At 44.6% G+C, this 26,233-nt stretch overlaps 3 protein-coding genes across 3 annotated transcripts; 2 read left to right on the top strand and 1 right to left on the bottom strand.

Moving 5' to 3' along the window:
* The first annotated feature begins 1,670 nt into the window (after positions 1-1,670).
* Positions 1,671-6,537, top strand: LOC119362589 (nucleolar protein 56-like). The gene is made up of 8 exons (XM_037627836.1): positions 1,671-1,934; positions 2,038-2,252; positions 2,694-2,806; positions 4,947-5,134; positions 5,217-5,469; positions 5,641-5,789; positions 5,880-6,026; positions 6,130-6,537. The coding sequence occupies exons 1-8, from the start codon at positions 1,730-1,732 to the stop codon at positions 6,249-6,251; spliced, it is 1,392 nt and encodes a 463-aa protein (XP_037483733.1). The 5' UTR covers positions 1,671-1,729; the 3' UTR covers positions 6,252-6,537.
* Positions 6,538-9,480: 2,943 nt separating this feature from the next.
* LOC119362588 (pentatricopeptide repeat-containing protein At1g01970-like) lies at positions 9,481-11,599 on the bottom strand. The gene is made up of 2 exons (XM_037627835.1): positions 11,124-11,599; positions 9,481-10,666 (listed from the first exon to the last, which is right to left on the bottom strand). Exons 1-2 carry the CDS (start codon positions 11,541-11,543, stop codon positions 9,665-9,667), a joined length of 1,422 nt encoding a protein of 473 aa, XP_037483732.1. The 5' UTR covers positions 11,544-11,599; the 3' UTR covers positions 9,481-9,664.
* Positions 11,600-11,785: 186 nt separating this feature from the next.
* LOC119362587 (elongation factor 1-beta) lies at positions 11,786-13,553 on the top strand. Its single transcript, XM_037627834.1, has 6 exons — positions 11,786-11,962; positions 12,189-12,305; positions 12,420-12,489; positions 12,695-12,800; positions 12,924-13,037; positions 13,133-13,553. Exons 1-6 carry the CDS (start codon positions 11,877-11,879, stop codon positions 13,294-13,296), a joined length of 657 nt encoding a protein of 218 aa, XP_037483731.1. The 5' UTR covers positions 11,786-11,876; the 3' UTR covers positions 13,297-13,553.
* The last annotated feature ends 12,680 nt before the right edge of the window (positions 13,554-26,233 follow it).

The raw sequence follows: 26,233 nt of genomic DNA, 5'->3' as shown, positions 1-26,233 counted from the left end.
CAGAACGTACATGAAATGATTGCTATAACCGCGTGGTATCTATGGTAGGACAGTGTAAGCTGGTCCATGAGGGAAAGTTCAAAGATGCATACCACACATCCATGGGGGTCGAGGCTATAACGGATAATTTTGTGAACGCTAACTCCCCTAATGGTACCAGTAAACGAGGGGGGTGGATTAAACCTTCTATGTGTTTTGTTAAGCTGAATGTTCATGCATATTTTGATCATGACCAGCATAGGGGCACAACAGGAGTTGTCTTTAGAGATGATAAAGGAAATTTCATCATCGGCGAAAATTGAAAGATTGATTGTTGTGTGGATGTTTTCACAACAGAAGCTTTGGCTCTAAGGTTTGGCTTATCTCCGGCATAAAAGGCGGGATGCAATCGCCTGGTAATAAACTCTCATAATATGGAAATCATCGACACAATGAAGAACGTAGGACAATTTGCTGGAGCGCTGACGGCAGTTTTTGATGAATATTATCTTTTGGCTTGTGATTTCCTCTCACTAGTTTTGAACGCTGTAATAGGGAAGCGAACAGGGTTGCGCATGAACAAACTAGGTTAGCGAGAGTTTCCGCGACAAATGAGTGGTTTGAGGAGCCTATGGGCGATATTGTACCTTTTCCTATAGACGATGTAACCTTTATTTCCAATTAATAAAGTTGTTATTTTTCAAACAAATGTGTTAACGGGAAGCCCCAATAAATGCTCAGGAGTTCTTTTGTGAGTTGTTCGAGATGATCTCAACATTGTCAGAACTGCCGCTGTTCACTCATGTCCTGGACTCACCTCCAACGCTCGCTGGTTTGCTCGATGAGTCAACAATGATGCATGGATCCATCCGGCCATCTGCCCAGGGTGACCCTGCCGCCCTTGCAGATGTCAATCTACTGCCCCCTCGGCCATCCTTCTAGGTCCAAGGGCCTTTCTTCTTCTCTGACGTTGACACACCTCCTTCTAGAACCCTAAGGGCCCCGTCCCATTGCTATCACAACTGTTGGTCCACTACTTCCTTGGCCACCCTTCTAAGTCTAGGGGTCTTTCTTCTCCTCTGACGTCTGCATGCCTCCCCCCGGAACCCTAAGGGCCCTGGCCCTACTGCCATCGCAATTGTTAGTCCACTTTCTCCTCGCCCGTCCTTCTAGGTCTAGGGTCGATTTTGTTCTTCTCCAGCATCAACACACCTCTACCCAGACCTCTAAGGTTCTTCCTCAGTGCCGCTTCTATCTTGGTTCATTCTTACCTTCTTGTGTGCCTCCAACTCTGGCTCGGGGGACGTCGCCGACATCGTTTCTCATGGCGAACTGAACCTGTAGGAAGAGAGGTATGTGCCAGTCGCCATACAAAATCTCATACTTTAGACGTTTCTTTCACCATCCAATTCGTTCGATTAAACCAAAAGCCAAGATGTCTCTTCCGAATAGAACGCCACACTTGCGATGGTGCCGATCCCAACGTGGCCTCCAAGAGATGACAATCAGGATAGCACACGAGCGCTCAGAGAATCGGATTCGTGCATAGACCCAATCGGACGGCCGAGGCCTGCCACCGTAGCGCCAACGCAAACTCCACCATCATAATTAAGGCCCCGGTGTCCAACTCAAGAAAAAAAGAAGTAAGGCCCCGGCGAAGCCCACACCCCTCGCCTAAACCCTAGCCTCTTCCCCGCCCCCGCCGGCCTCCCAAACCCCTCGGCCGTCGCCGGCGAAGCGCGCGGGCGAGATGACGCTCTACCTGCTCTTCGAGTCGGCGTCGGGGTACGCGCTCTTCCACGCCTCCGGCATCCGCAAGATCGGGCAGACCGTGGACGCCGTCCGCCCCACCCTGCTGGACCTCAAGCGGTTCAGCAGGGCCGTCAAGCTCGCCAGGTTCACCCCCTTCCTCTCCGCCGTCGACGCCATCAACCAGTGCAACGCCGTCTCCGAAGGTATCGTGTCCTCCCCCGGTGGAATCATCGTGCCAAGCCTCCCTGCTTTATTATGGCTCCCGTGACGAGCGAATTGCGTGTGGGTGCTCTTTTGGTGGCTCAGGGATCACGACCGACGAGTTGGTAAACTTCCTGGTGCTCAACCTGCCAAAGGTGAAGGAGTGGAAGAAGGGCAAGTTCACCGTCGGCGTCGCCCAGCCCAAGGTCGGGTCCCGCATCACCGAGGCCACCGGAATCCCTTGCCAGTCCGATGACTTTATCCAGGAACTGCTTGGTGCGGTGCGTCTGCACTTCGGTCAGCTGTTTGACCAACTCAAGGTGATGGATTTTGCATTTGCATTTGCGTCTAGTTTCGATGTTTTACATTGTTTCATACAAGTTTGAACCGTGGAACATGCCTTGTGAAGCTGTAAGGTGCAGTAGGACAAAACACAGTGTGGTCTGAGTTGTGGGTTGTGGCTGGTGTATTTGATTTTAGAGGATTCTACAGCAGTGGAATTTTTTTAATGTTCTGGTGGTATGAACTATGATTTTGCATGAAGTGGGTGCAGAGACTTGGACAATTACTACCTTATTATGGTTGACACATCACGTTCACTAGTTAAGTTTACCTAGATCATACAGTGAATTGCGTGGAAGTTCACAAATTGATTTCTGACATGTTAATCGTTCTTCAGGGGTTTTATTCCATCTGTAGGCTAATAATAGTGTTTTCTGGTTCTTGTTTGTAAACTCTGTTCTGTTGGTTTTTTATTGCAGCCATATGACCTGGAGAACTATAGCATGGCAAGTGCGGATAACATGGTGACTCAAACTCTATTTCTGTTGGATACACTTGATAAGGGCATCAATTTCTTCACCATGAGAGTGAGGTTGGTTCCTAATCTTATTCTTAATTTGCTTAATTTAACTATCTGGTTCTTTGTTTTGGCTGTTGTGATGAGACTTGGATTAACTCAAAATAGATAAGTTGATGGCGACATAGAAGTCCTGAGAAAATTCTAGATATAGGTACTAGAGTCGACATTTGTTCATTATGTTTCCAGTTTAGCTGACAGTATATTGGTTGTGCCACCCTTTTCTGATTACATGAGTTAAAAAAAAGCTGAAATCTGATTAATTTCATCTGTATGACCAGATTTTTTATACATCAGTGGCATCAATCATATTGTCTACATGCTACTACTCCTTTCCCGTTTATAGGTCCTGTGTGTATCTCTAGGTTGTCAATTTTACCAATGCAATATGAATTATATATAGAGTAAATTGCTCAAAGCCACCACATTTGTGGCACGGATACTGCAAAACCACCACTATTGTCGAAAATCACAAAAAACCACCGGCTCTGCGGCAAGTGAGTAACAAATCGCACTAATTCAAAACTGAGCCGCGTCTAACAGCAAAACTGACGGGTTGGCCCCACATGTCAGGCTGACTTGGCATGCCTGTGTGGATAATATGATGAGGTGGCAAAGGGCCCACATGTCAGCCCCATACCTCCTTCTTCCTCCTCACATCTCTTTTCCCCTCTCTCTCTCTCTTCCTATCTGCCGGTGGCTTGAGCTCGGTGCTGCTGCAGGATGGCGGAGCTCGGGGGTGCTCCTCGACGATTAGCGGCGGCGGACGCGGCCGTACCCAATGATGACATCATGGGGAACAGCCGGATCCAGAGAGTAGGAAGGTGGGGGAGGTCGAGGGCGAGGCAGGATCCCGCCGCCGGAGTCGCCCACAACATGGCCGTACGCGGACGGACCTATCTATCTTGGCCAGCAGAAGGTCAACGCCGCCGTTCTGCAGTACGTCTCCCGTCGAATCGCACCGACGCCTCCCATCGAGTCGGCCCTGGCTAGCAGCAGGTCAACGCAGCTGCTCCCGATTCAGTTGATCCGTTGGCTTCAGCGTTCGTTCGCTGCCTGCAACGCTCGATCCACCACCACATAAAGCTGCAGGGAGGTGGTGAACGGCGCTGCAGGAGGAGGCCAACCCGGCGTTGACTGACGGATCTCGGTGGGCGGCCATGGCGCGGCCATGGCGTGGCGTCCGTCGCCCGTGGCCGCGTGCGCGAGTGGGGGCGTCGAGGCCAAGAGGGGAGGGAGGAAGGGGCTTCCCGGCGAAGGGGCTTCTCAGCGGAAGGGGCTTCCCGGCGACGGCGGGGCTTCTCGAGGGGCTCTGCCTGCCGGCGACAATGGTGGAGTGAGCAGCTTTGCAGAGAGGGAGAGATAGAAGGAATAAGAAAAATAAAAAAAGGTTAAAGGATATGTGAGGCTGACAGGTGGGGTCACCTTCCACCTCATCATAATATCCACACAGGCGTGCCAAGTCAGCCTGACATGTGGGGCCAACCCGTCAGTTTTGCTGTTAGACGCGGCTCAGTTTTGAATTAGTGCGATTTGTTACCCACTTGCCGCGGAGCCGGTGGTTTTTTGTGATTTTTGGCAATAGTGGTGGTTTTGCAGTATCCGTGCCACAAATGTGGTGGCTTTGAGCAATTTACTCTTATATATACAACGCTTGGAAGTTTCTACTGGTATAATTTTATAATATATAACTAGTATTGTGATGGTCAAATTGTCGATCTAAGGTGTACGCGTGGGCTTAATAAACCGGAAAAGAGGTAGTATAATTACAAACCCTAAGCCCAAGTCTCTAGTTATACTATGTGCATTCAGTTGCATATTGTGTCGAAATCTTGATAAATTTCCTCAATTCACGTGATCAAATACTTTTATGTTAATTGCATGTCCAGTCAGGTCACTGTCCGGCTTACAGTGACATAAGCTCTTACAATATATCCTATGGTAATGAAAGATCAATTTTAACTAATCAACTGTGCTTATCCTACACCATGTATGCTTTCTTTTCTTTGCGGGGAACACTAAAGGCTTTAGGTGGGTGTAATGACATTTTTTTTTCTTTTTACACTTGTTGACGCTGTAACTAGTTTTGAACATTTGTCACTGTTGTTGTGTTAGTTGCATGGTTGTATTAAATTGTTGCTTAACAATGATGCAGGGAGTGGTATGGATGGCATTTTCCTGAGCTGGTCAAAGTCGTGAATGACAACTACCTTTATGCTAAGCTTGCCAAATTTGTAGCAAACAAATCTGATTTGTCAGAGAAAGACATTCCAGCTTTAGCAGATCTGATTGGAGATGAGGACAAGGCAAAAGAAATTGTTGAAGCAGCAAAGGCATCTATGGGTAACAACAATGTTCACAATTGGTATGCTTCTCAGTAGTTACCACGGTTGCTTAGTTTATGTAATCTTCTTTTTATTTTCAGGCCAGGACCTTTCACCAGTTGATTTGATCAATGTCCAACAGTTTGCTCAAAGGGTCATGAATCTATCTGAGTACCGTAAAAATATCTACGAGTATCTGGTGACAAAGATGAATGATATTGCACCAAATCTGACGTCATTGATTGGTGAAATGGTTGGAGCTCAGTTAATCTCTAATGCTGGCAGTCTTTCGAATCTTGCAAAATTACCTTCCTCCTCTCTCCAGATACTAGGTGCCGAGAAGGCAATGAGAAGGTAATTGTGACAGCATTGTCTGCTTATGTATTCCCACGTCCTATTTTTTCAAGCTGTGCTCTCTCATTTGTAATTGTCCTTATACTCAAACAATAACTGTTTTGTCAAGTATTCAGGCTTTGTCCTCTATGTTTCTGATATGTTGTGATTGATTTCCTAATTTTACTGCAGAGCTCTTAAAACAGGTGGAAACACACCGAAGTATGGCCACATATTCCACTCATCTTTCATTGGCCGTGCATCAACGAAGAACAAGGGAAGAATGGCTAGATACCTGGCAAGCAAATGCTCAATGGCTTCACGCATTGACTGTTATTCAGGTAAGTTGAAGGACTTTGTTTGCAAAGGTTAAACATCCTGACTGCCCTTTCTGTTTGTTTTCCTCACTGTCACTGGGTTATGAATTCCAGATATGAGTAGCTCCATTTTCGGTGAGAAGATGCGGGAACAAGTCGAGGAGAGATTAGACTGTTGTGAAAAGGATGTTGCAGCACGCAAGTACCTTGATGTAACGAAGGCTGCAATTGAGTGTATGACCAACACAGTCTCAGAGGAGGGTAAGGGCACTTCTCTTTATACATTGGTCTCTCAATCACTTAACTTCCAAGTCTTTCTGTACATGTGTAAATTTACACGTTGCCCTGAACAATTCTTTCACAGATAAAGAGGAGAACGGTGGGAAAAAAGAGTCTAATTCCGAGGCTGATGATGACGCTATGCATCTTGATAAGCCTGCTATGCACTCGACGTTGTGCACCCGATTGGCCATCGTCGAACTGTAGTCCTACATGCTACTAGTAGAATGCCACGCACGGGATTTTGATATTTTTTGCTGGAGTTGTATATAAACAATGCGTGTCAAATTTCACATGTATAGAAAGACAGCACGGGCACAGTCGGGTAATAATTGAAGTCCAACTAATTTTAGGAAGGATATCTTTAGCTTCATTCGCATGATACTTGAGGAAGTATTATTGAATGGGTTCGTGTAAGCCTCATCTAGATGAGACATTGTAATGCCACATCTGAGTGACATCACTATTAGATTGTAGTCTGGTGCTTCCTCAATTCTGCTTTTCACTTGTGTGTTGTTGCTGTGGTTGTTTTGACGTTGTTTTTTTTTTTACCCTGCAAGCCTTTTCTTTTGCCGCCTGTCACTGTAGTCCTCGTTCAGCCGTGAGTCGCCCTATCTCCGTATGTGCATTAGTGCATACACAAACAACCATGCTACCGAGGTGTGTGCATGCCTGCATGGATAAGCTAGTTAGCTCACGATTCAGCAAAATTTTCTCAACCTCCTATGTACTGATCTGATAAATGGATGAATGATTGTGATAGGAACAAACATACGTGATAAACAAGAACTATAGAAAAAGTGTTTGTAAATTTTAAAATTGTTCATGGATAAAAAAAAATGTTTGTGAGTACTAAAAATGCTAATAAATTTAGAAAATGTCCGCGCATGTAAAAATTTTCCATGAAATATTTAATTATGCATGAACTTAAAAATATTTGTGAATTTGAGAGAATTCAAAAAAAATCATGATTTTTTTTTTCAAATCACAAATATGAAGGATGTCGCCGTTTTAAAAGGTTCACAATTTTAAGAAAATGTTCATGATTTTTTAAAATAAAACAAAAAAAAATCATGACTGTCTTTAAATTATGGACATGTGACTAGTCAACAATCTAGTTGAATAGGGAGAAAGAAGGGATAAGGCCCAGTTGCATGTCGGATGTCGACTTACAATTGGGGAAAAAAGGAGCCCCTCCTCCTAGTTGCATGTAAGGATGAACTTGCAACTGGGACAAATAATGGGTTACATATGAAATGATGGACTCACAACTAGGACAACAAAAAAGATGGCCTACCGGGAACAGAAAATGGGTCGACCCACCTCGCCCGAGTTGCATGTCGAGGATGGACTTACAACTGGGGACAAAACAACTGCGTGTCGGGGGTGGGCTTGCAACTAGGACAAAAAAGGAGGTAGACCCATTTGCATGTTGAGAGTAGACTCACACCCGGGACGAAAAATGTGTCTTGCCTAGTTGCATGTCGGATCTGAACTTGCAACTGAGACAGAAGGGATCGGGCCTCAGTTGCATGTCGATGATGGACTTGAACCTGGGACAAAAAGTAGGTCAAAGTCCAGTTGCATCTTGGGGGTGAGCTTGCATCGGGGACAAAAGGTGTCGGGGTGGACTTGTAACTGGGACAAATAATAGGTCATCCCCAGTTGCGTATGACAGATGGAATCACAACTAGGAGAACAAAAGAGGCGAGCCTAGTTGCATCCTGGGTGGACTTGCAACTGAGACAAAAAAAAGAGTCGCCCTCCTCCCCCTCCCTCAGTTGCGTGGCGAGGGTGAACTTGCAACCGAGACGAAAAAGGGTCAGATCTAGTTGCATGTCAGAGGTAGCGCTTGCAGTTGCATGTCTAGTAGGAGACATGCAACTACCCACTTTTGCCTCCCAAGTTACGTCCGCTTTGAAAACATGCTGTTTTGAGGCATGGGTGATACTTGCATTCACGTGTTTGGTGATGGACATGCAACTTACAACAAAAAAAAAGAGTTCAAAATGTTCATAAATATTTAAATGAAAACGAGGAAAAAAATAGCAAAAAAGAAAAAGGGAAAGGGAAAAAATCACAACCCACACAAAAAGGAAAAGGTTTTTAAATTTTCTTCAAAAAGACAATCATATGCATAATTATGTTTAGAATTGAAAAATAAGAAAAAACTGTTGAAAATATACCCTAGAGACAATAATATTTGTATTATTATATTTCCATATTCCACTCATCTTTTATTGGCCGTGCATCGACCAAGAACAAGGGAAGAATGGCTAGATACCTGGCAAACAAATGCTCAATTGCTTCACGCATTGACTGTTATTCAGGTTAGTTGAAGGATTTTGTCTGCAAAGGTTAAACATCCTGACTGCCTTTTTTGTTTGTTTTCCTCACTGGGTTATGAATTCCAGATATGAGTAGCTCCATTTTCAGTGAGAAACTGCGTGAACAAGTCGAGGAGAGATTAGACTTTTATGACAAGGGTGTTGCACCACGCAAGACCCTTGATGTAATGAAAGCTGCAATTGAGGGTATCACTTAATTTCAAGTCTTTCTGTACATGTGTAAATTTACACCTTGCCCTCTTTCGCAGACAAGGAGAAGAAGGAGAACGGTGACATGTCTGCCAAGAAAAGTAAGAAAAAGAAGTCCAAATCTGAGGCTGATGGTGACGCCATGGATCTTGATAAGTCTGCCAATACGGCCGCAGCAGAAGCTGAACCTGAGACAGAGAAGAAGGAAAATAAAAAGAAGCACAAGCTAGAGGAGCCCCAGGATTAAGAGATGGCGGCCAATGGCGACGGCGAACAAGATGAGACTCCAAAGAAAAAGAAAAAGCAGAACCGTGATGCTGCAGAGCCTGTTGAGCCTAAGACAGCCAGAAAGAAAGAAGAAGTCCAAAACCGAGGCCGATGATTAGACCAGAACCTCTTTGCTCTGCTTAATGAAATTAAACATCTACTAGTGTACTAATTTATGTACAACCATGGATCTAATCGGGTCTCGACTATTGAATCTTTCATCCTATGGTGGTGCTGACCACATTTTGAGGTCTATATATAATGCGGAGGAGCATGGATTGAGGAGGCTGTTCAAATATTGCCGTTTAGAGCATGTTTTGCGATTCATGTTTCGTATAGTAACAAGTAGTCCTGTCGCACTACAGTAGTTTGGTCTTGCATTTCTTGATTAGCACTTGAGATGTTTTGATTGGATGTGCGTTCTTCAGGGTCTTTTATTGCCTGGTTCTGTCAAATCTTGTTTCGAAGTTGTTTCTCTCTGCACTTGGACACATTTTGAGTTCTATAATCTAGAAGAGCATGAATTGAGGAGCCTGCTCAGCTAGTGAGTAGAGTAGCCCTGTTGCACTAGTCTGCTTTTCATTTTTTGAACAAGATGTATTAATGTTAACTTGACATTTTTTCCAGAGAAATGTTAGGTTGACATCACTGTTGCCTGGTTTTGTGGAATCTTATTTCTCCTCTGCACTAGAGTTTCAGTTACATACACTTACATAGATCCTGGCATCCTGCCTCTTGTGGTTTTGGATTCCCCATGATTGTGCATGTGATTTCTGAAAACATATTGTCATAAGATGAATGCTAATGGCACTGGAGTTACAAAATCACTTCAGTTGCTGAGGTAATGGACTTAGTGATTTTGCTCTTCCTGTTGGTTGCCCCTTTCGTCTGGACTGAAATGCTGGGTTGCTGGTGTACTGAAATGCTGGGTTGTTGGTGTACTGAAATGCTGTGTTTACCCTTTCTGCCTTTTCTCCATTCCTTCTCAACACCGTCTTTGCTCTTCCTACTCTTCGTCCCTTCCGTCAGGAGTGAAACACTCTGCTTGCTCTTGCTACTCTTACTCACTTCCTCCAGGACCTGCTCCACTTCATGAACCACCCCGAGCCTCCCGAACCATGCCGCGAGCAGCTGCGACGGCTCTTGGCCGATCACGACACCGTTCTCTTCGAGCTCCGTTAGAAACTCCAGTGCTCCTTCCAGCCTATTGGCCTTCTCGTACGCGCCGAGTATCAACGCGACACACCTGTCGCACAGTTCCAGTCCTGCACTCCTCATGTTTCGGGTCACACAGACGGCCTCGTCGATCCTATTGGAGAGGCAGTAGGCATTCACCAGGAGCGCACACAGCTTCGTGTCTGGCACTGTCCCTGCGAACTGTACCGCATCGAAGACTCGTTGCGCCCCTTCTGAATCGCTTTTGTACGAGTATGCTCTCAGGAGAGCCTTGTAGACCTCTTTCCCCGCGAAGACCTGCTGATCCTCCGTCTGTTTGATCAGATCTTCTGCTTGGTCTAACATGTCTGCTCTGATATAGGCCATGATCATTGAACCGTATGCCCGCTTATCGAGTGGTAGGCCGAGCAACACAATCTCTTCGAATGTTTCCTTTGCGCGGGTGAGATCCCCGGCCTTGCTGTACATGTCCACCAGTGCAGTCAGCATGACCTGATCACATGGGAGGCCTCTGGCTTTCATGGCCTGGAATGCTTCCTCGGCTTCCGGCAACAGATTTTGCTTGCCGTAGATTTGCATCAGTTTGGTGTAGTCACGCACATTCGCTTCGAAAGAATCCTCCAGAAGTGCATATTCTAGTACCTAGCCAACACACAGTCCATTCGTAAGGTCACATCGGCGACAAAATTAATGCTAATAGTCACCATTGATGCAAATTAGAAGTTCAGTCATTCCTAATTCAATGTTCAGTAAGGAGCTCAGATCAGAAGTTCAGAAAATTCTAAACTCAAAATTCCCTAAAGAAGATGTGAGTAAACTAAGAGCATGTTCATTCTCCAAGCAAATAAAATCTCACTCGGGCAATGGTGGTGCCAAAAAATAACAACGATGTCAACCTAGTACAGCAACATGCAGAGAGCATTTCAGTTTCTCAAGTATAGCTAATTCAATTGCCTCATAAACATGAGAATGGTTACTCCCTAGGTGATTCTAGTACTTCAGCAACCACCCCTAACCACAATCCAGCAAACGCACCATGTAATTTTAATCTGCTCCAAAGATTTAGCAACGAGATTGGGGGAAGAAAATGATCACTGACCTCAGCGAGAAGCGGGCTCTCCATAGCCTTGAGCTCCTTGAGGACCAGCAGCCAGTCCGCCCTCTTGGGCTTCATGGCCTTCACCCAGAACGCAAGGACCACGCCGAGATTCTCATCGCCGGGGGACAGCGACACGACGCGCGGCATCAGCGCCCTGCAGCGGTTGGGCAGCTTGGGGGACAGGCCGCGCATCGCCTGCTCCTGGGGCTCGGACAGGTCGGACCCGAGCTCATCCCACCTGAACCTCTGGGTCTCCTCCGCCTCCACCGCCGCCGCCTGCGCAGTCCCCGCCGCCCGAGGCCGCGCCTTCGCTCCAGGGCGGCCGGGCGCGCTCTCGCGTTGCGAAGACGCCCTCGTGGTGCAGGCCCTGGAGGTTTTCGCGACCAGCGAGTGGAATGCCGGGGCAGCGAGCGACACCATGGGAGCTCGCCGGAGAAGGCGAGGAGGGAGCTGAGCAAGGAGCAGAGGGCTCTATCCAGTGGCACGATCGAATCTGAACCGTCCAACGATGGGAGATCCGATCGAGCGGCCAGGATGCTCGTGTAGCTTTCCCAGGGAATATCCCCACCGTAGATGCCAGATCGAACGGGCGTGCGTGACGTGGGACCCACCGGCGCGGCGGCCAGATATAAATAGGCGGCCCTGGCTACCCCGCATTCCCCTCTCGGTCTCGCTAGGGTTTTGGGATTTTAGCCTCCAGCGCCGCCGCCGCCGCCCAGCGAATTCGACAAGCCCCCGAGCTCGCCGGATCCGATGGCCGTCACGTTCTCCGACCTCCACACCGCCGACGGGCTCAAGGCCCTCGAGGCGCACCTCGCCGGCAAGACCTACATCTCTGGGTGAGCACAGTTGCCTACCCTACTCACTCGCTGTACTCGATCAGATCTGCTAGTTCGTAGTGGTCTGCAGTTGGATTGCCTAGTTTTGAACTGTTCCGCTCTGCGATGGCGATGCCTAGAGCATGAGATCTCGTCTCCTTAGCTTCGAATTTCGCAAATCTGGCGAACTGATTTGGGGCGTGGCGTCTGTGTTTGCTTATCGGTAGTGTTTGTGATGCTTCTGCAGCGATGGGATCACCAAGGACGACGTCAAGGTGTTCGCGGCGGTGCCCGTGAAGCCCAGCGCCGAGTTCCCGAACGCTGCCCGCTGGTACGACGCCGTCGCCGCGGCCGTTTCTTCAAGGTACGAGCTTGCTGTTCTACCTTAATATGCTGTCACTAAGCTTGGCAGATTGATCTGCCGTATGGATGGGCGTAATTATATGCGTGGTTGCTTCATATGTTGCTGATTATGCAGGTTCCCTGGCCAGGCCTCTGGGGTGAGTGCATCCTCGGCTCCTGCTGCAGCTGCTCCTGCTGCTTCCAAGGTGAGGGTTTGAGCACTTGAGCTGTGGCTTTTATTTGCCCTTGAAGGCTTTATTGTTACGTTAATAACTTCTATAGTGGATGCTTCACATTATAATGAATTTTTGCAGAAGCACTATCGCAGTTACATTTATGTCAGTCGTCATGGATCTGTTTTGGATTCAAACATAATTATTGTTTTGCATTATGTGTTTGGCCTTCTTGCAGGATGAAGATGATGACGATGACATGGATCTGTTCGGCGATGAGACCGAGGAGGACAAGAAAGCAGCAGCTGAGCGTGAGGCTGCCAAGCCTGCAAAGAAGAAAGAAAGTAAGCTCTACTAGTGTTGTGTGCTTAATTACCTACTGACTACTAGGCAATTATCCTGCAGCGTTCATCTAGTCTGGCTTATATTGTCGTTGTCCAGTTTGTGCTAACACCATGCTCATTTAGGTGGCAAATCCTCCGTCCTCATGGACATCAAGCCATGGGACGATGAGACTGACATGAAGAAGTTGGAGGAGGCTGTCCGCAGTGTTCAAATGGAGGGTCTCACCTGGGGTGCATGTAAGGAACTCATTACTTTTCATAGTATTTATCTCTATTATAGCTCACTGATGCAACAGTTTGGCGAAGTTGACACCCTGCTTTCACTCTTGCAGCTAAGCTTATGCCTGTGGGTTATGGCATCAAGAAGCTCCAGATCATGCTGACGATCATCGACGACCTTGTGTCTGTCGACACCCTTATTGAGGAAGTGCTCTGTGAGGCGCCCATCAACGAGTATGTCCAGTCGTGTGACATCGTTGCCTTCAACAAGATCTAGAATCTTTGTTCGCCCACCTGTTGCTGCTGGATTCTTGGTACTGGGATTGGTTGATCTGGAAAACATTATGTCGTCCCATTTAGTTACCCCTCTTACAGAAATGCTACTGGTTTTGTTTTTGAGTGATGCCCTGGTCTTGAATGCCTGCTACCTTTAAATAGTTGAATTGCTGAGCGGTTTGTAATGGCGAAACATCTATCATGTGGAGTAAAATCAGTCTTTGATAACTGTGATAGGATGATCCAGATGTTCTTGTTTACAGTTGTTTCCATATCTGAGCTGTGACTCGGAACTCGATCTTACCACCAAGCAATAAGAAGCTCTCGTGCCTAGAGCTGTACGTTTGCTTAATCGTTTCAATTTATGGACTTAGGAGGATTGCGTACACACTTTAGAATCCCGAAAGGAACTGGGTGTTCAGGTGGATAAGATAACTGAAGTGTTGCTTTGAGAAGCAAGAAGGCAGGCGCTGGAAATCAGTGCACGTCCTTCACAATCATGGGTAAGCATGTCATTTTGACACATGTTTACCAATTAAACTTGCCACCTCGTGTCAACTGAAGTTGCCATGCTCAAAATCCGACAAAAAAACCACTTGCCACCTCGTGTCAACTGAAGTTGCCATAAAAAACGTTTGAGTTGCCATGTTTAAAATCTGACAAAAAAACCACGATTTGTTTCCGGTTCCTTCAATGGTCGGGCACTCTGCATCTACTTTTAGTTAGTGCCAGACACAATGGTCGGGGTACTCTGCATCTACTTTTAGTTAGTGCCAGAGACAAAAAATCACGATTTCTTTTTGGTTCCTTCAATGGTCAGGCACTCTGCATCTATTTCGTAAATGCGCAGGACGATGATTTATAACCAAACCATGAGAAATAGCATGATACTAACAAATCCCACTTCTACAGTGCGTCTGATCAGCTATGACAATTTTGCAGAAGACTCCATTTTGCTCTTTAGACCAGCCAATCCTCCCTCCCACCTAATCCAAAAGAGGAATATATTTAGGGTGATATGTATGAAAACCAGGGTAATTTTTTCATGTTTGTGAACATGTAGAAGTCTATTTTAAATATGCAGTGGCAAAAGAGAACATGATCTATGGTAACCAAAAGGAATAGAGTCCAAAATTACCTACCCGATAATTTTATTTTACAACATGAAATTTAGGAATGGAGCAAGTTCTTAATACTCCCTCTGACCCAAAATAAGTGTCGTAGTAGTTCAAATATAAACTAAAACCGCGACACTTATTTTTGGATTGGAGGAAGTACAATATTGCTATATGTTTTCTCGCTTAGAAAAATCACCTCTCCTCACCGCAGTGGTGGACCTAGATTTCGACCTTTGTGAAGGCAACATTATGAAGGGTTGAAGTTTTGGAGTATTTAGGCTGCACCAAAATTAATATAATGGATATATGCATATGCATGCACTATTAAGAAACATTTTGCAATCTTTTTGTGGGGGGCCATGGCCCCCCAGTGGATAAACACATCCTTCTACAGGCTCGACCAATCGTTGCCTTCCGACAAAAGAATTCCATAGGATAATGAGGAGAACTACTCGCTATGCACCAACTGTGTTTCTGAATAATTTAAAGATTGCTCTCCATGAGTGTCGCGCAGTGACCAACAAGTGTTATGCCTTCACAGCAGGCCTTGGTTGATGCAAGCATCACCTTGGCGTCGGTGTTCATGTCATTGATGGCTTCCATCAAGACTATTTTGCTGTTTAACACACACGTTTCCATTCATCGGCACGACCAGCTGATCCAGGATCATGGCCAATGGTTCAAGGTACTGACTAAGCACACGCATTCTTCAATGCTTCACAAAGACGAATGATCTCCAAAACAAACCCTGTCTTTACTCCTTCGCATGGGTTCAACCATACACTCGTCCTCTTGTCCACAACATATGCTACTTCATTTGATAGTTTTGTGCTTGTGACGAGGAACATCAAGTTAGCCAACTTGCTTGTAGATCACACATCAAAAACCCCATTTTCTCTTCGTTGTATCCCTTAGAGGTTAGAGCACATCAGGCCCTAGATGCATGCACACGCATGCGCGCGCATGTGTGTGTGTGTGCCCCGGGGGGGGGGGGCATGAGCCCCCTGCGTTTCCCACAACCCCCTTCTACATGCCTTTGTCATCATATGATATAATGATTTTCATGCAATTCTTGGGTTCTAGAAGGTTCCAGGGCTCACTGCCTAAGTGATAAGTCATAAGGCAAGGCAGACACCTTAGAGAGTTCTAAGCAGCAGCATGAAGCAACATTTGGTGGGCAACTAGGCATACACAGTACACATCTTGCGCTTGCTGCTGGTTGTAGAGCCCATATAGAATCCATCCTCTTTGCACTTTCTCTTTTCCCCAACAGTAATCATGCATTATTCTAACCATCCAGGCATCCACTAACCACTATGGAGGTGTTTGGTTGCGTCATCGTTAACGTAACCAGTAACGTAATTAGGTTACACCATGTTGTCGCTGTAATCGGTGTATTTCTGGTTTTGCTTGGTTCGTTCAGGTAACGGTAACAGAGAACGCAACGATCGAAGATACAAGAAAATGAGGGCTATGGCCGCGTGATTCTCCTTCTCCATGGATAGATCACCGGTCATGGACACCAAGCTCAGGTGGCGCTGCTGGTGGTGGCGGCAGCGATCCGGCAGGGCGGTGGCGGCGCCACTGCTCCGACGGCGGTGGCAGCGACTGGCGGCACTCCGGCGGGGCGGTGGTGCTCCGGGAAGGCGGTGGCGGACGAAGAGAGAGATCTGGCAATGGTTTGACTGATGGATTCTGGCTTCTTTGGCGGAACGAGAAGATGACTTGAGCGAGAATAGCAGATCGAGATGGGATCGCTTTACGACCAGAGGTGGGCGTAATGGGATTTGAAATAGCAATGTAATTCGATTACGTAGTATTCAATAACAGCCTAACTCAACCAAACACGGGGAGCGGATTTGGATAGCGCTGTAATCAGGTACCGACGCAAAAACTGTGAAACAAACACCTCCTATAAGAGAGGCAGTGAGCAACCAGCAAAGCAGCTAGCACAAAGTAGTGAGCAACCGGCAAAGCAGGAAGCAATGAACAACTGAAAAGCAGCAAGCAATGAACAGCTGAACATGGAAGAAACAGAGCAGAGGAGGGAGAAGGGGGAGGGAGAGGAGTAGAGGATGGGGGAGGTATATCTTGGCAGTTGGCTCCTTACTGTTGCCTATTGATGGTTCCTGCTGTACTGAAGAGGAGGAGGATGAGGAGCTACTTGAGAGGATCTGCTGTAGAGGAGGGAGCAGATCTACTGGAGGAAAGGAGCCAGAGAAGGAGGAGGAGGCGCGTGTGGATTGGCGCCAACATCATCTCTCTTTCCCGCCTAAAACTGCTTCCCTGCCTAGCTATCTATATAGAAAGTTCATCCAACATTACAGGATCATTTGTAGGCCTATTACAAACCTTCTTAAAAAGGGCGTGCCGTTTCATTGTACAAAAGTGGGAAATTAAGCTTTTGTTGCTCTCAAACATGCTATGGTTACATCCCTGGTTTGGCTCTTCCAGATTTTTCTAAGAAATTTGTAGCGGAGACTGACGCTTGTAATGTGGGCATTGGTGATGTTCTGATGCAAGGTCACCCTTTGGCATATCCGAGTTAAGCTTTAGGTCCAAGAAATCAAATACTATCTGTTATGAAAAGGAGTACTTGGCAATCTTGTTGGCAGTGGAGCATTGTCTTTAATCTCTTCATTTATCAGACTTCATCATTGAACATACTTTGGCTAGTTTGACTGATCAGCATTTGCATATTAGTTGGCAGCAGAAGGCTCTAACCAAGCTTTTGGGTTTACAGCATACCATCAGCTATAAGAAAGGATCCGAGAATCGAGGCGCCGAGGCTTTGTCTCACATGCCTCATTCAGTGAGTGAAACATTACCTGGGCTGCATGCTATTTCTTCTACCCAACCAGTGTGGTTCGGTAACATTGTGGCCAGCTATACAATGTTTCCTTTGCTTCTGAATTGTCCCCAGGTTGACGCTAAATTTTCTCTCAAAGTTGGTTTACTCCGAGTTGACAGTTGCATCTGGGTTGGAGCTGATCCATCTTTGCACAAGAAAATAGTGAGTGCCTTCCATGACAGCCCCTTGGGAGGGCACTCTGATTTCCATGTCACCTATCGCCATGTTTATCAACTTTTTTGTTGGGATGGTATGAAAGGTTTTATCAAACAGTTTGTCCAACACTTTCTTGTCTGCCAGCAGGCCAAACCAGAGAGGATTCCTTACCCCGGCTTGCTGCAGCCGTTACCAATACCTAAAACTCCTTGGGAAATGGTCATGATAGATTTTGTAAAAGGGTTGCCCACATCTGGCAGGTACAAATGTTTGTTTGTGGTCATCGACAAATCTTCCAAATATGACCATTTTGTTCCCTCACATCACCCTTTCACGGCTCAAAAAGGTGGCAGAGGCTTTCTTGGATTCTGTTTATAAGCTCCATTGTGTATGATCGTGATTACATTTGTACTAGTGTTTTTTGGAAGAGAAAAATTCATTACAAGCCCTATTACTTGCGCTGGTGCCCACTTTAGTCCCTACGGTTACAAATACCCGAAATACAGTCACCAAACTTGCACTTAGGGGTCATCTACGGTCCATTGTATGCTTTGCTATATGTATTGGCTGATCTGGCCCGAGTCAACCACCGCCAAGTGTGCATTGACTGCCACGTGTGCCAGCTCAATCAAATACGCATGCACGCGGTTTTTTTTGCAAATTTGCTAGTTATTAAAAGATCCCCCACCTGGTCGGACCGAGCACATCCCCTGGTCCGTTGGAGCCACTCTGTGTCTCGCTTCTCCCATGCTTCTCCCCTGGTTTGTCGTCGCTGCTGATACGTCTCCAACGTATCTATAATTTTTGATTGTTCCATGCTATTATATTACCCGTTTTGGATGTTTATGGGCTTTACTTTACACTTTTATATCATTTTTGGGACTAACCTACTAACCGGAGGCCCAGCCTAAATTGCTGTTTTTTTTTGCCTATTTCAGTGTTTCGAAGAAAAGGAATATCAAACGGAGTCCAAACGGGATGAAACCTTCGGGAGCGATCTTTTTGGAACAAATGCAAACCTGGAGACTTGGAGTGGACGTCAAGCAACAACCGATGCGGCCACGAGGGTGCCCGGCGCCCCCCTGGGGGTGAGCGCGCGCCCCACCCTCGTGGGCCCCTCGAGCGTCCACTGACCTACTTATTCCTCCTATATATACTCCCGTACCCTGAAACCATCAGAAGTGACCACGAAAACCTAATTCCATCGCTGCAACCTTCTGTATCCGTGAGATACCATCTTGGAGCCTACGCCGGCGCTCCGCCGGAGGGGGAATCGACCACGGAGGGCCTCTACATCATCTCCAAGGCCTCTCCTATGAGTTGTGAGTAGTTTACCACAGACCTTCGGGTCCATAGTTATTAGCTAGATGGCTTCTTCTCTCTCTTTGAATCTCAATACAAAGTTCTCCTCGATCTTCTTGGAGATCTATTTGATGTAACTCTTTTTTGTGGTGTGTTTGTTGAGATCTGATGAATTGTGGGTTTATTATCAAGTTTATCTATGATAAATATTTGAATCTCCTCTGAATTCTTTTATGTGTTATTAAGTTATCTTTGCAAGTCTCTTAGAATTATCAGTTTGGTTTGGCCCACTAGATTGACCTTTCTTACAATGGGAGAAGTGCTTAGCTTTGGGTTCAATCTTGCGGTGTCCTTTCCCAGTGATAGCAGGGGCAGCAAGGCATGCATTGTATTGTTGCCATTGAGGATAAAAAGATGGGGTTTATATCATATTGCATGAGTTTATCCCTCTACATCATGTCATCTTTCTTAATGCGTTACTCTGTTCTTATGAACTTAATACTCTAGATGCAGGTAGGAGTCGGTCGATGTGTGGAGTAATAGTAGTAGATGCAGGAAGGAGTCGATCTACTTGTCACGGACGTGATGCCTATATACATGATCATGCCTAGATAATCTCATAACTATGCGCTTTTCTATCAATTGCTCGATAGTAATTCGTTCACCCACCGTAATACTTATGCTATCTTGAGAGAAGCCACTAGTGAAACCTATGGCCCCCGGGTCTATCCTTAATCATATAAGTTTTCATCTATCTTTTATTTGCATCTTTTACTTTCCAATCTATATCATAAAAATACCAAAAATATTTATCTTATCATATTATCTCTATTAGATCTCACTTTCGCAAGTGGCCGTGAAGGGACTGACAACCCCTTTATTGCGTTGGTTACAAGGTTCTTGTTTGTTTGTGTAGGTGCGTGGGACTTTTGAGGAGCCTCCTATTGGATTGATACCTTGGTTCTCAAAAACAGAGGGAAATACTTACGCTACTATTGCTGCATCACCCTTTCCTCTTCAAGGAAAACCAACGCAAGCTCAAGACGTAGCAAGAAGGATTTCTGGCGCCGTTGCCGGGGAGGTCTTCGCTCAAGTCAAGACATACCAAGTACCCATCACAAACTCATCTCCCTCGCATTACGTTATTTGCCATTTGCCTCTTGTTTTCCTCTCCCCCACTTCACCCTGGCCGTTTTCTTCGCCCTCTTCCGTTCGATCTTGTGTCTCCATGTGACTTCTTTTTGCTTGCATCTTCGCTTGCTAAAAGTTCATGGATCCTCATCCACTTGCTAATCTTTTCAAGAGATCCAATTATGAAGAACCAATTGCTTGTGAGTTGAGTGCACTAGATTATCTTTATGATGTTTTGCTTGAAATTTGTGAATCTAAAAATTGTGATGAAGAAATTTATGAAGAGATTCACGATAGCTCCTTGAATAAAAAGCATGATTGCAATGATTTTACTACAAATTCTATTGATGTCAATTGTGCTAATAATATGCAAAACCCTAAGCTTGGGGATGCTAGTTTTTCTATGTCTACTACTTGTTGCAATGATCATGATTGGTGTGATTCTTCTTTTGATCTTGAAAATTTATTTAACCCCCATGATGAATATGAGATTGATAATAGTGTTTGCAATATTATTGAAAGTGAGTTTGGAAGAGTGTCGATTTTAGGTCCCACATATTTGGATTTTGATCAATCTTATGAAATTTTTGATAAAAGTGGGCTTGGAGAGGTCATGACTTTAGTTAATGTTAATCCCACTATTTTGGAAGAGTGTCAACTTTGCATGCATGTGGATTGTGTTGAAAATATTTTATGTGATAGCTATTTTGTTGAATTTGCTTATTATCCTACATGTAATTATTATGAGAGAGGAAAATATGGTTGTAGAAATTTTCATGTTACCAAATTACCTCTCTTCATGTTGAGATTGCTACCATCTCTTTGTTCTTCCTTGCAAATGCTAGTTTTTGCTTGCCTTGATAATTTGTTTGCTTACAAGATGCCTATGCATAGGAAGTATGTTAGACTTAGATGTGTTTTTCACATGCTACATGATGCTCTCTTCGTGTTTCGATTGCTATCTTTCATATGAGCATCATCGAAATTATCAATGCCTAGCTAAGGGCGTTAAACGATACTGCTTGTTGGGAGGCAACCCAATTTTTTTTTTGTTTCTTGCTTTTTGCTTCTGTTTAGTAATAAATATTTCATCTAGCTTCTGTTTAGATGTGTTTTCATGTTTTAATTAGTGTTTGTGCCAAGTAGAACCTATAGGATAACCTACGGTGATAGTTAATTTGATTCTGCTGAAAAACAGAAACTTTTGCGCGCACAAAAATAATTTTAGTAATTCACAGAAACATGCTTTTTCGTTGATTTTTTTTGCTGCAAATCAATAGACAAATTTCCCAGGACTTTCTATTTTGGTAGGATTTTTAGAGTTCCAGAAGTATTCTAGAGTTACAGATTGCTACAGACTGTTCTGTTTTTGACAGATTCTATTTTTCGTGTGTTGTTTGCTTATTTTGATGCATCTATGGCTAGTATCGGGGGGTATAAACCATAGAAAAGTTGGAATACAGTAGGTTTAACACCAATATAAATAAAGAATGGGTTCATTACAGTACCTTATGTGGTGTTTTTTCTTTCTTGCACTAACGGAGCTTATGAGATTTCCTGTTGAGTTTTGTGTTGTGAAGTTTTCAAGTTTTGGGTAAAGATTTGATGGACTATGGAATAAGGAGTGGAAAGAGCCTAAGATTGGGGATGCCCATGGCACTCCAAGATATTCAAGGATAACCAAAAGCCTAAGATTGGGGATGCCCCGGAAGGCATCCCCTCTTTTGTCTTCGTTTATCGGTAACTTTACTTGGAGCTATATTTTTATTCGCCACATGATATGTGTTTTGCTTAGAGTGTCTTGTATGATATTAGTATTTGCTTTTTAGATTACCACAATCATCCTTGCTGTACACACCTTTTGGGAGAAACCCACGTGATTTGGAATTTATTAGAATACTCTATGTGCTTCACTTATATCTTTTGAGCTAGATAGTTTTGCTCTAGTGCTTCACTTATATCTTTTAGAGCACGGCGGTGGCTTAATTTTGAAGAAATCTTTGATCTCTCATGATTCACTTATATTATTTTGAGAGTCTTTTAGAACATCATGGTATTTGCTATGGTTATAAAATTGGTCCTAGAATGATGGGCATCCAAGTTGGGTATAATAAAAACTATCATAGGAAGTGAATTGGATGCTATGATCAATTTGATGCTTGATAATTGTTTTGAGATATGAGGATGGTGATATTAGAGTCCTGCTAGTTGGGTAATTGTGAATTTAAAGAATACTTGTTGTGAAGTTTGTGATTCCCATAGCATGCACGTATGGTGAACCGCTTTGTGATGAAGTTGGAGCACAATTTTATTTATTGATTGTCTTCCTTATGAGTGGCGGTCGGGGACGAGCGATGGTCTTTTCCTACCAATCTATCCCCCTAGGAGCATGCGCGTAATACTTTGTTTTCAATGGCTTGTAGATTTTTGCAATAAGTATATGAGTTCTTTAGGACTAATGTTGAGTCCATGGATTATACGCACTCTCATCCTTCCACCATTGCTAGCCTCTCTTGTGCCGCGCAACTTTCGCTGGTACAATACACCCACCATATAACTTCCTCAAAACAGCCACCATACCTACCTATTATGGCATTTCCATAGCCATTCCGAGATATATTGCCATGCAACTTTCCACCGTTCCGTTTATTATGACACGGATCATCATTGTCATATTGCTCTTGCATGATCATGTAGTTGACATCGTATTTGTGGCAAGGCCACCTTCATAATTTCCATACATGTCACTCTTGATTCATTGCATATCCCGGTACACCGCCGGAGGCATTCATATAGAGTCATATCTTGTTCTAAGTATCGAGTTGTAATCTTGAGTTGTAAGTAAATAAAAGTGTGATGATCTTCATTATTAGAGCATTGTCCCAAGTGAGGAAAGAATGATGGAGACTATGATTCCCCCACAAGTTGGGATGAGACTTCGGACTTTACAAAAAAAAGAAGAACAAAAAGGCCAAAAAAAGAGAGACCAAATACAAAGAGAGAGAGAGAGAGAGAGAGAAAAAGAGAGAAGGGACAATGCTACTATCCTTTTTACCACACTTGTGCTTGAAAGTAGCACCATGATCTTCATGATAGAGAGCTCCTATGTTGTCACTTTCATATACTAGTGGGAATTTTTCATTATAGAACTTGGCTTGTATATTCCAATGACGGGTTTCCTCAAAATGCCCTAGGTCTTCCTGAGCAAGCAAGTTGGATGCACACCCACTTAGTTTCTTTTATTGAGCTTTCATACATTTATAGCTCTAATGCATCCATTGCATGGCAATCCCTACTCACTCACATTGATATCTATTAATGGGCATCTCCATAGCCCGTTGATACGCCTAGTTGATGTGAGACTATCTTCTCCACAACCATCATTCTATTCCACATATAGTGCTATGTCCATGGCTCACGCTCATGTATTGCGTGAAAGTTTGAGATTACTAAAGTATGAAACAATTGCTTGGCTTGTCATCGGGGTTGTGCATGATTAAATAATTTGTGTGATGAAGATAGAGCAACAACCAGAGTATATGATTTTGTAGGGATAACTTTCTTTAGCCATGCTATTTTGAGAAGACATGATTGCTTTATTAGTATGCTTGAAGTATTATTATTTCTTATGTCAATATGAACTTATATTTTGAATCATTTGGATCTGAACATTCATGCTACAATAAAGAAAAATACACTAAGAATTATGCTAGGTAGCATTCCACATCAAAAATTCTGTTTTTATCATTTACCTACTCGAGGACGAGCAAGAATTAAGCTTGGGGATGCTTGATACGTCCCCAAGGTATCTATAATTTTTGATTGTTCCATGCTATTATATTACCCGTTTTGGATGTTTATGGGCTTTACTTTACACTTTTATATCATTTTTGGTACTAACCTACTAACCGGAGGCCCAGCCCAAACTGCTGTTTTTTGTGCCTATTTCAGTGTTTCGAAGAAAAGGAATATCAAACGGAGTCCAAACGGGATGAAACCTTCGGGAGCGATCTTTTTGGAACAAATGCAAACCTGGAGACTTGGAGTGGACGTCAAGCAACAACCGAGGTGGCCACGAGGGTGCCCGGCGCCCCCTGGGGGTGGGTGCGCCCCCACCCTCATGGGCCCCTCGAGCGTCCACTGACCTACTTATTCCTCCTATATATACTCCCGTACCCTGAAACCATCAGAAGTGACCACGAAAACCTAATTCCACCACCGCAACCTTCTGTATCCGTGAGATCCCATCTTGGAGCCTTTGCCGGCGCTCCACCGGAGGGGGAATCGACCACAGAGGGCCTCTACATCATCTCCAAGGCCTCTCCTATGAGTTGTGAGTAGTTTACCACAGACTTCGGGTCCATAGTTATTAGCTAGATGACTTCTTCTCTCTCTTTGAATCTCAATACAAAGTTCTCCTCGATCTTCTTGGAGATCTATTCAATGTAACTCTTTTTTGCGGTGTGTTTGTCGAGATCTGATGAATTGTGGGTTTATGAACAAGTTTATCTATGATAAATATTTGAATCTCCTCTGAATTCTTTTATGTGTGATTAAGTTATCTTTGCAAGTCTCTTAGAATTATCAGTTTGGTTTGGCCCACTAGATTGATCTTTCTTGCAATGGGAGAAGTGCTTAGCTTTGGGTTCAGTCTTGCGGTGTCCTTTCCCAGTGACAGCAGGGGCAACAAGGCACGTATTGTATTGTTGCCATCGAGGATAAAAAGATGGGGTTTATATCATATTGCATGAGTTTATCCCTCTACATCATGTCATCTTTCTTAATGCATTACTCTATTCTTATGAACTTAATACTCTAGATGCAGGCAGGAGTCGGTCGATGTGTGGAGTAATAGTAGTAGATGCAGGCAGGAGTCGATCTACTTGTCACAGACGTGATGCCTATATACATGATCATGCCTATATAATCTCATAACTATGCGCTTTTCTATCAATTGCTCGACAGTAATTCGTTCACCCACCGTAATACTTATGCTATCTTGAGAGAAGCCACTAGTGAAACCTATGGCCCCCGGGTCTATCCTTTATCATATAAGTTTTCATCTATCTTTTATTTGCATCTTTTACTTTCCAATCTATATCATAAAAATACCAAAAAATATATCTTATCATATTATCTCTATTAGATCTCACTTTCGCAAGTGGCCGTGAAGGGATTGAGAACCCCTTTATTGCGTTGGTTGCGAGGTTCCTGTTTGTTTGTGTAGGTGCGTGGGACTTTTGAGGAGCCTCCTACTAGATTGATACCTTGGTTCTCAAAAACAGAGGGAAATACTTACGCTACTATCACTGCATCACCCTTTCCTCTTCAAGGAAAACCAATGCAAGCTCAAGACATAGCAGCTGCCGAGGTGGTTGCCTCGAGGTCGCCGATGTGTGCGAGTGCGGCGACGGCCCCATGAGCTCGTCGTCGGACGCCGAGCCACTGCCATCCGTGCCATTCGAGAGGGGCCTGTGTGACGCCCCTCTCGTACCGACGCGTCGTCAGGACCATGCCTCACCGCCCCTCTATGGTACGTCACCGTCGCCGACACGTTGTGTAGTCAATCTGTCCATTCTAGCTCCGGGAAAGAGTTCACGTTCGAGTCAATTGCGCATGGGTGCTAGGGTTTGTGCTATTTCTCTCCCCTTTTGCCATGGATGGTGTAAGGTTTAGGGTTTTAGCAGTGGACGTTGAACAGGGCCACAAATGACAGTTAGGGTTTCGTATGGGCTATGGATGTTGTGTTTGGAGATGATCTAGGGTTTGCAGAGCAAAATTAGGGTTTGATTTTGGATATGTTAGGGGGAAGGCCATGCTCGCTTCTCCCCTGTCTCTTTGCTTTATATGGCCTGGTTGTTGATCATGTTCATGTTTTGCCCATGAGATGATCGTTTTGCCCATGAAAGATCATATATTTGTGTAGTGGAGGCCATGAATCAGTGCTTTTTTTCTGCCACATGTATGAATTTTGCTCTGTAAGATAATTTAATTTTTATGTGTGAACCTGTCTGAATATTGAAATGTGTGAACTTGATATAGTACAATAACTGAGCATTGACACTGAGCATTGCCACATTGCTTGTTTTGGTCCAATTACATTCTTTACTGCTTGCTTAGTACCCTTTATTAGGTCTTTCTTACTCAGTAAATTGAGCTACTAGTGGTTTGATACAATAACTAAACTTTTGGAGTTAACTAAACATTTTCAGCTTGACTAAACATTGTCTGAACATTTTCAGTTTGGTGACTATATCTTGTTTGAACATTGCCACTTTGAATGTTTTGCAGGACCCCTAAGCAACCACTTCTTTGTTGAGGTCATACATGGTGGCTATTTCCTTTGTGCAAGCAAGCATAGGGATTACCACGAAGGCCAC

Source organism: Triticum dicoccoides, chromosome 2B (genome assembly GCF_002162155.2).
Source record: "Triticum dicoccoides isolate Atlit2015 ecotype Zavitan chromosome 2B, WEW_v2.0, whole genome shotgun sequence".
Lineage (NCBI taxonomy): Eukaryota > Viridiplantae > Streptophyta > Magnoliopsida > Poales > Poaceae > Triticum > Triticum dicoccoides.
This window is presented reverse-complemented; position numbering and strand designations above follow the sequence as displayed.

What these genes read in the sequence shown, in the direction of transcription:
- LOC119362589 (XM_037627836.1), top strand. Translation starts at nt 1,730, where the DNA reads ATGACGCTCTACCTGCTCTTCGAGTCGGCGTCGGGGTACGCGCTCTTC. An exon ending in GTGCAACGCCGTCTCCGAAG is followed by an intron (nt 1,935 to 2,037) that starts GTATCGTGTCCT and finishes TTGGTGGCTCAG; the next exon opens with GGATCACGACCGACGAGTTG. An exon ending in AGCTGTTTGACCAACTCAAG is followed by an intron (nt 2,253 to 2,693) that starts GTGATGGATTTT and finishes TTTTTATTGCAG; the next exon opens with CCATATGACCTGGAGAACTA.
- LOC119362588 (XM_037627835.1), bottom strand. Translation starts at nt 11,543, where the DNA reads ATGGTGTCGCTCGCTGCCCCGGCATTCCACTCGCTGGTCGCGAAAACC. An exon ending in AGAGCCCGCTTCTCGCTGAG is followed by an intron (nt 10,667 to 11,123) that starts GTCAGTGATCAT and finishes TGTGTTGGCTAG; the next exon opens with GTACTAGAATATGCACTTCT.
- LOC119362587 (XM_037627834.1), top strand. Translation starts at nt 11,877, where the DNA reads ATGGCCGTCACGTTCTCCGACCTCCACACCGCCGACGGGCTCAAGGCC. An exon ending in GCCTGCAAAGAAGAAAGAAA is followed by an intron (nt 12,801 to 12,923) that starts GTAAGCTCTACT and finishes ATGCTCATTTAG; the next exon opens with GTGGCAAATCCTCCGTCCTC. An exon ending in GGGTCTCACCTGGGGTGCAT is followed by an intron (nt 13,038 to 13,132) that starts GTAAGGAACTCA and finishes TCACTCTTGCAG; the next exon opens with CTAAGCTTATGCCTGTGGGT.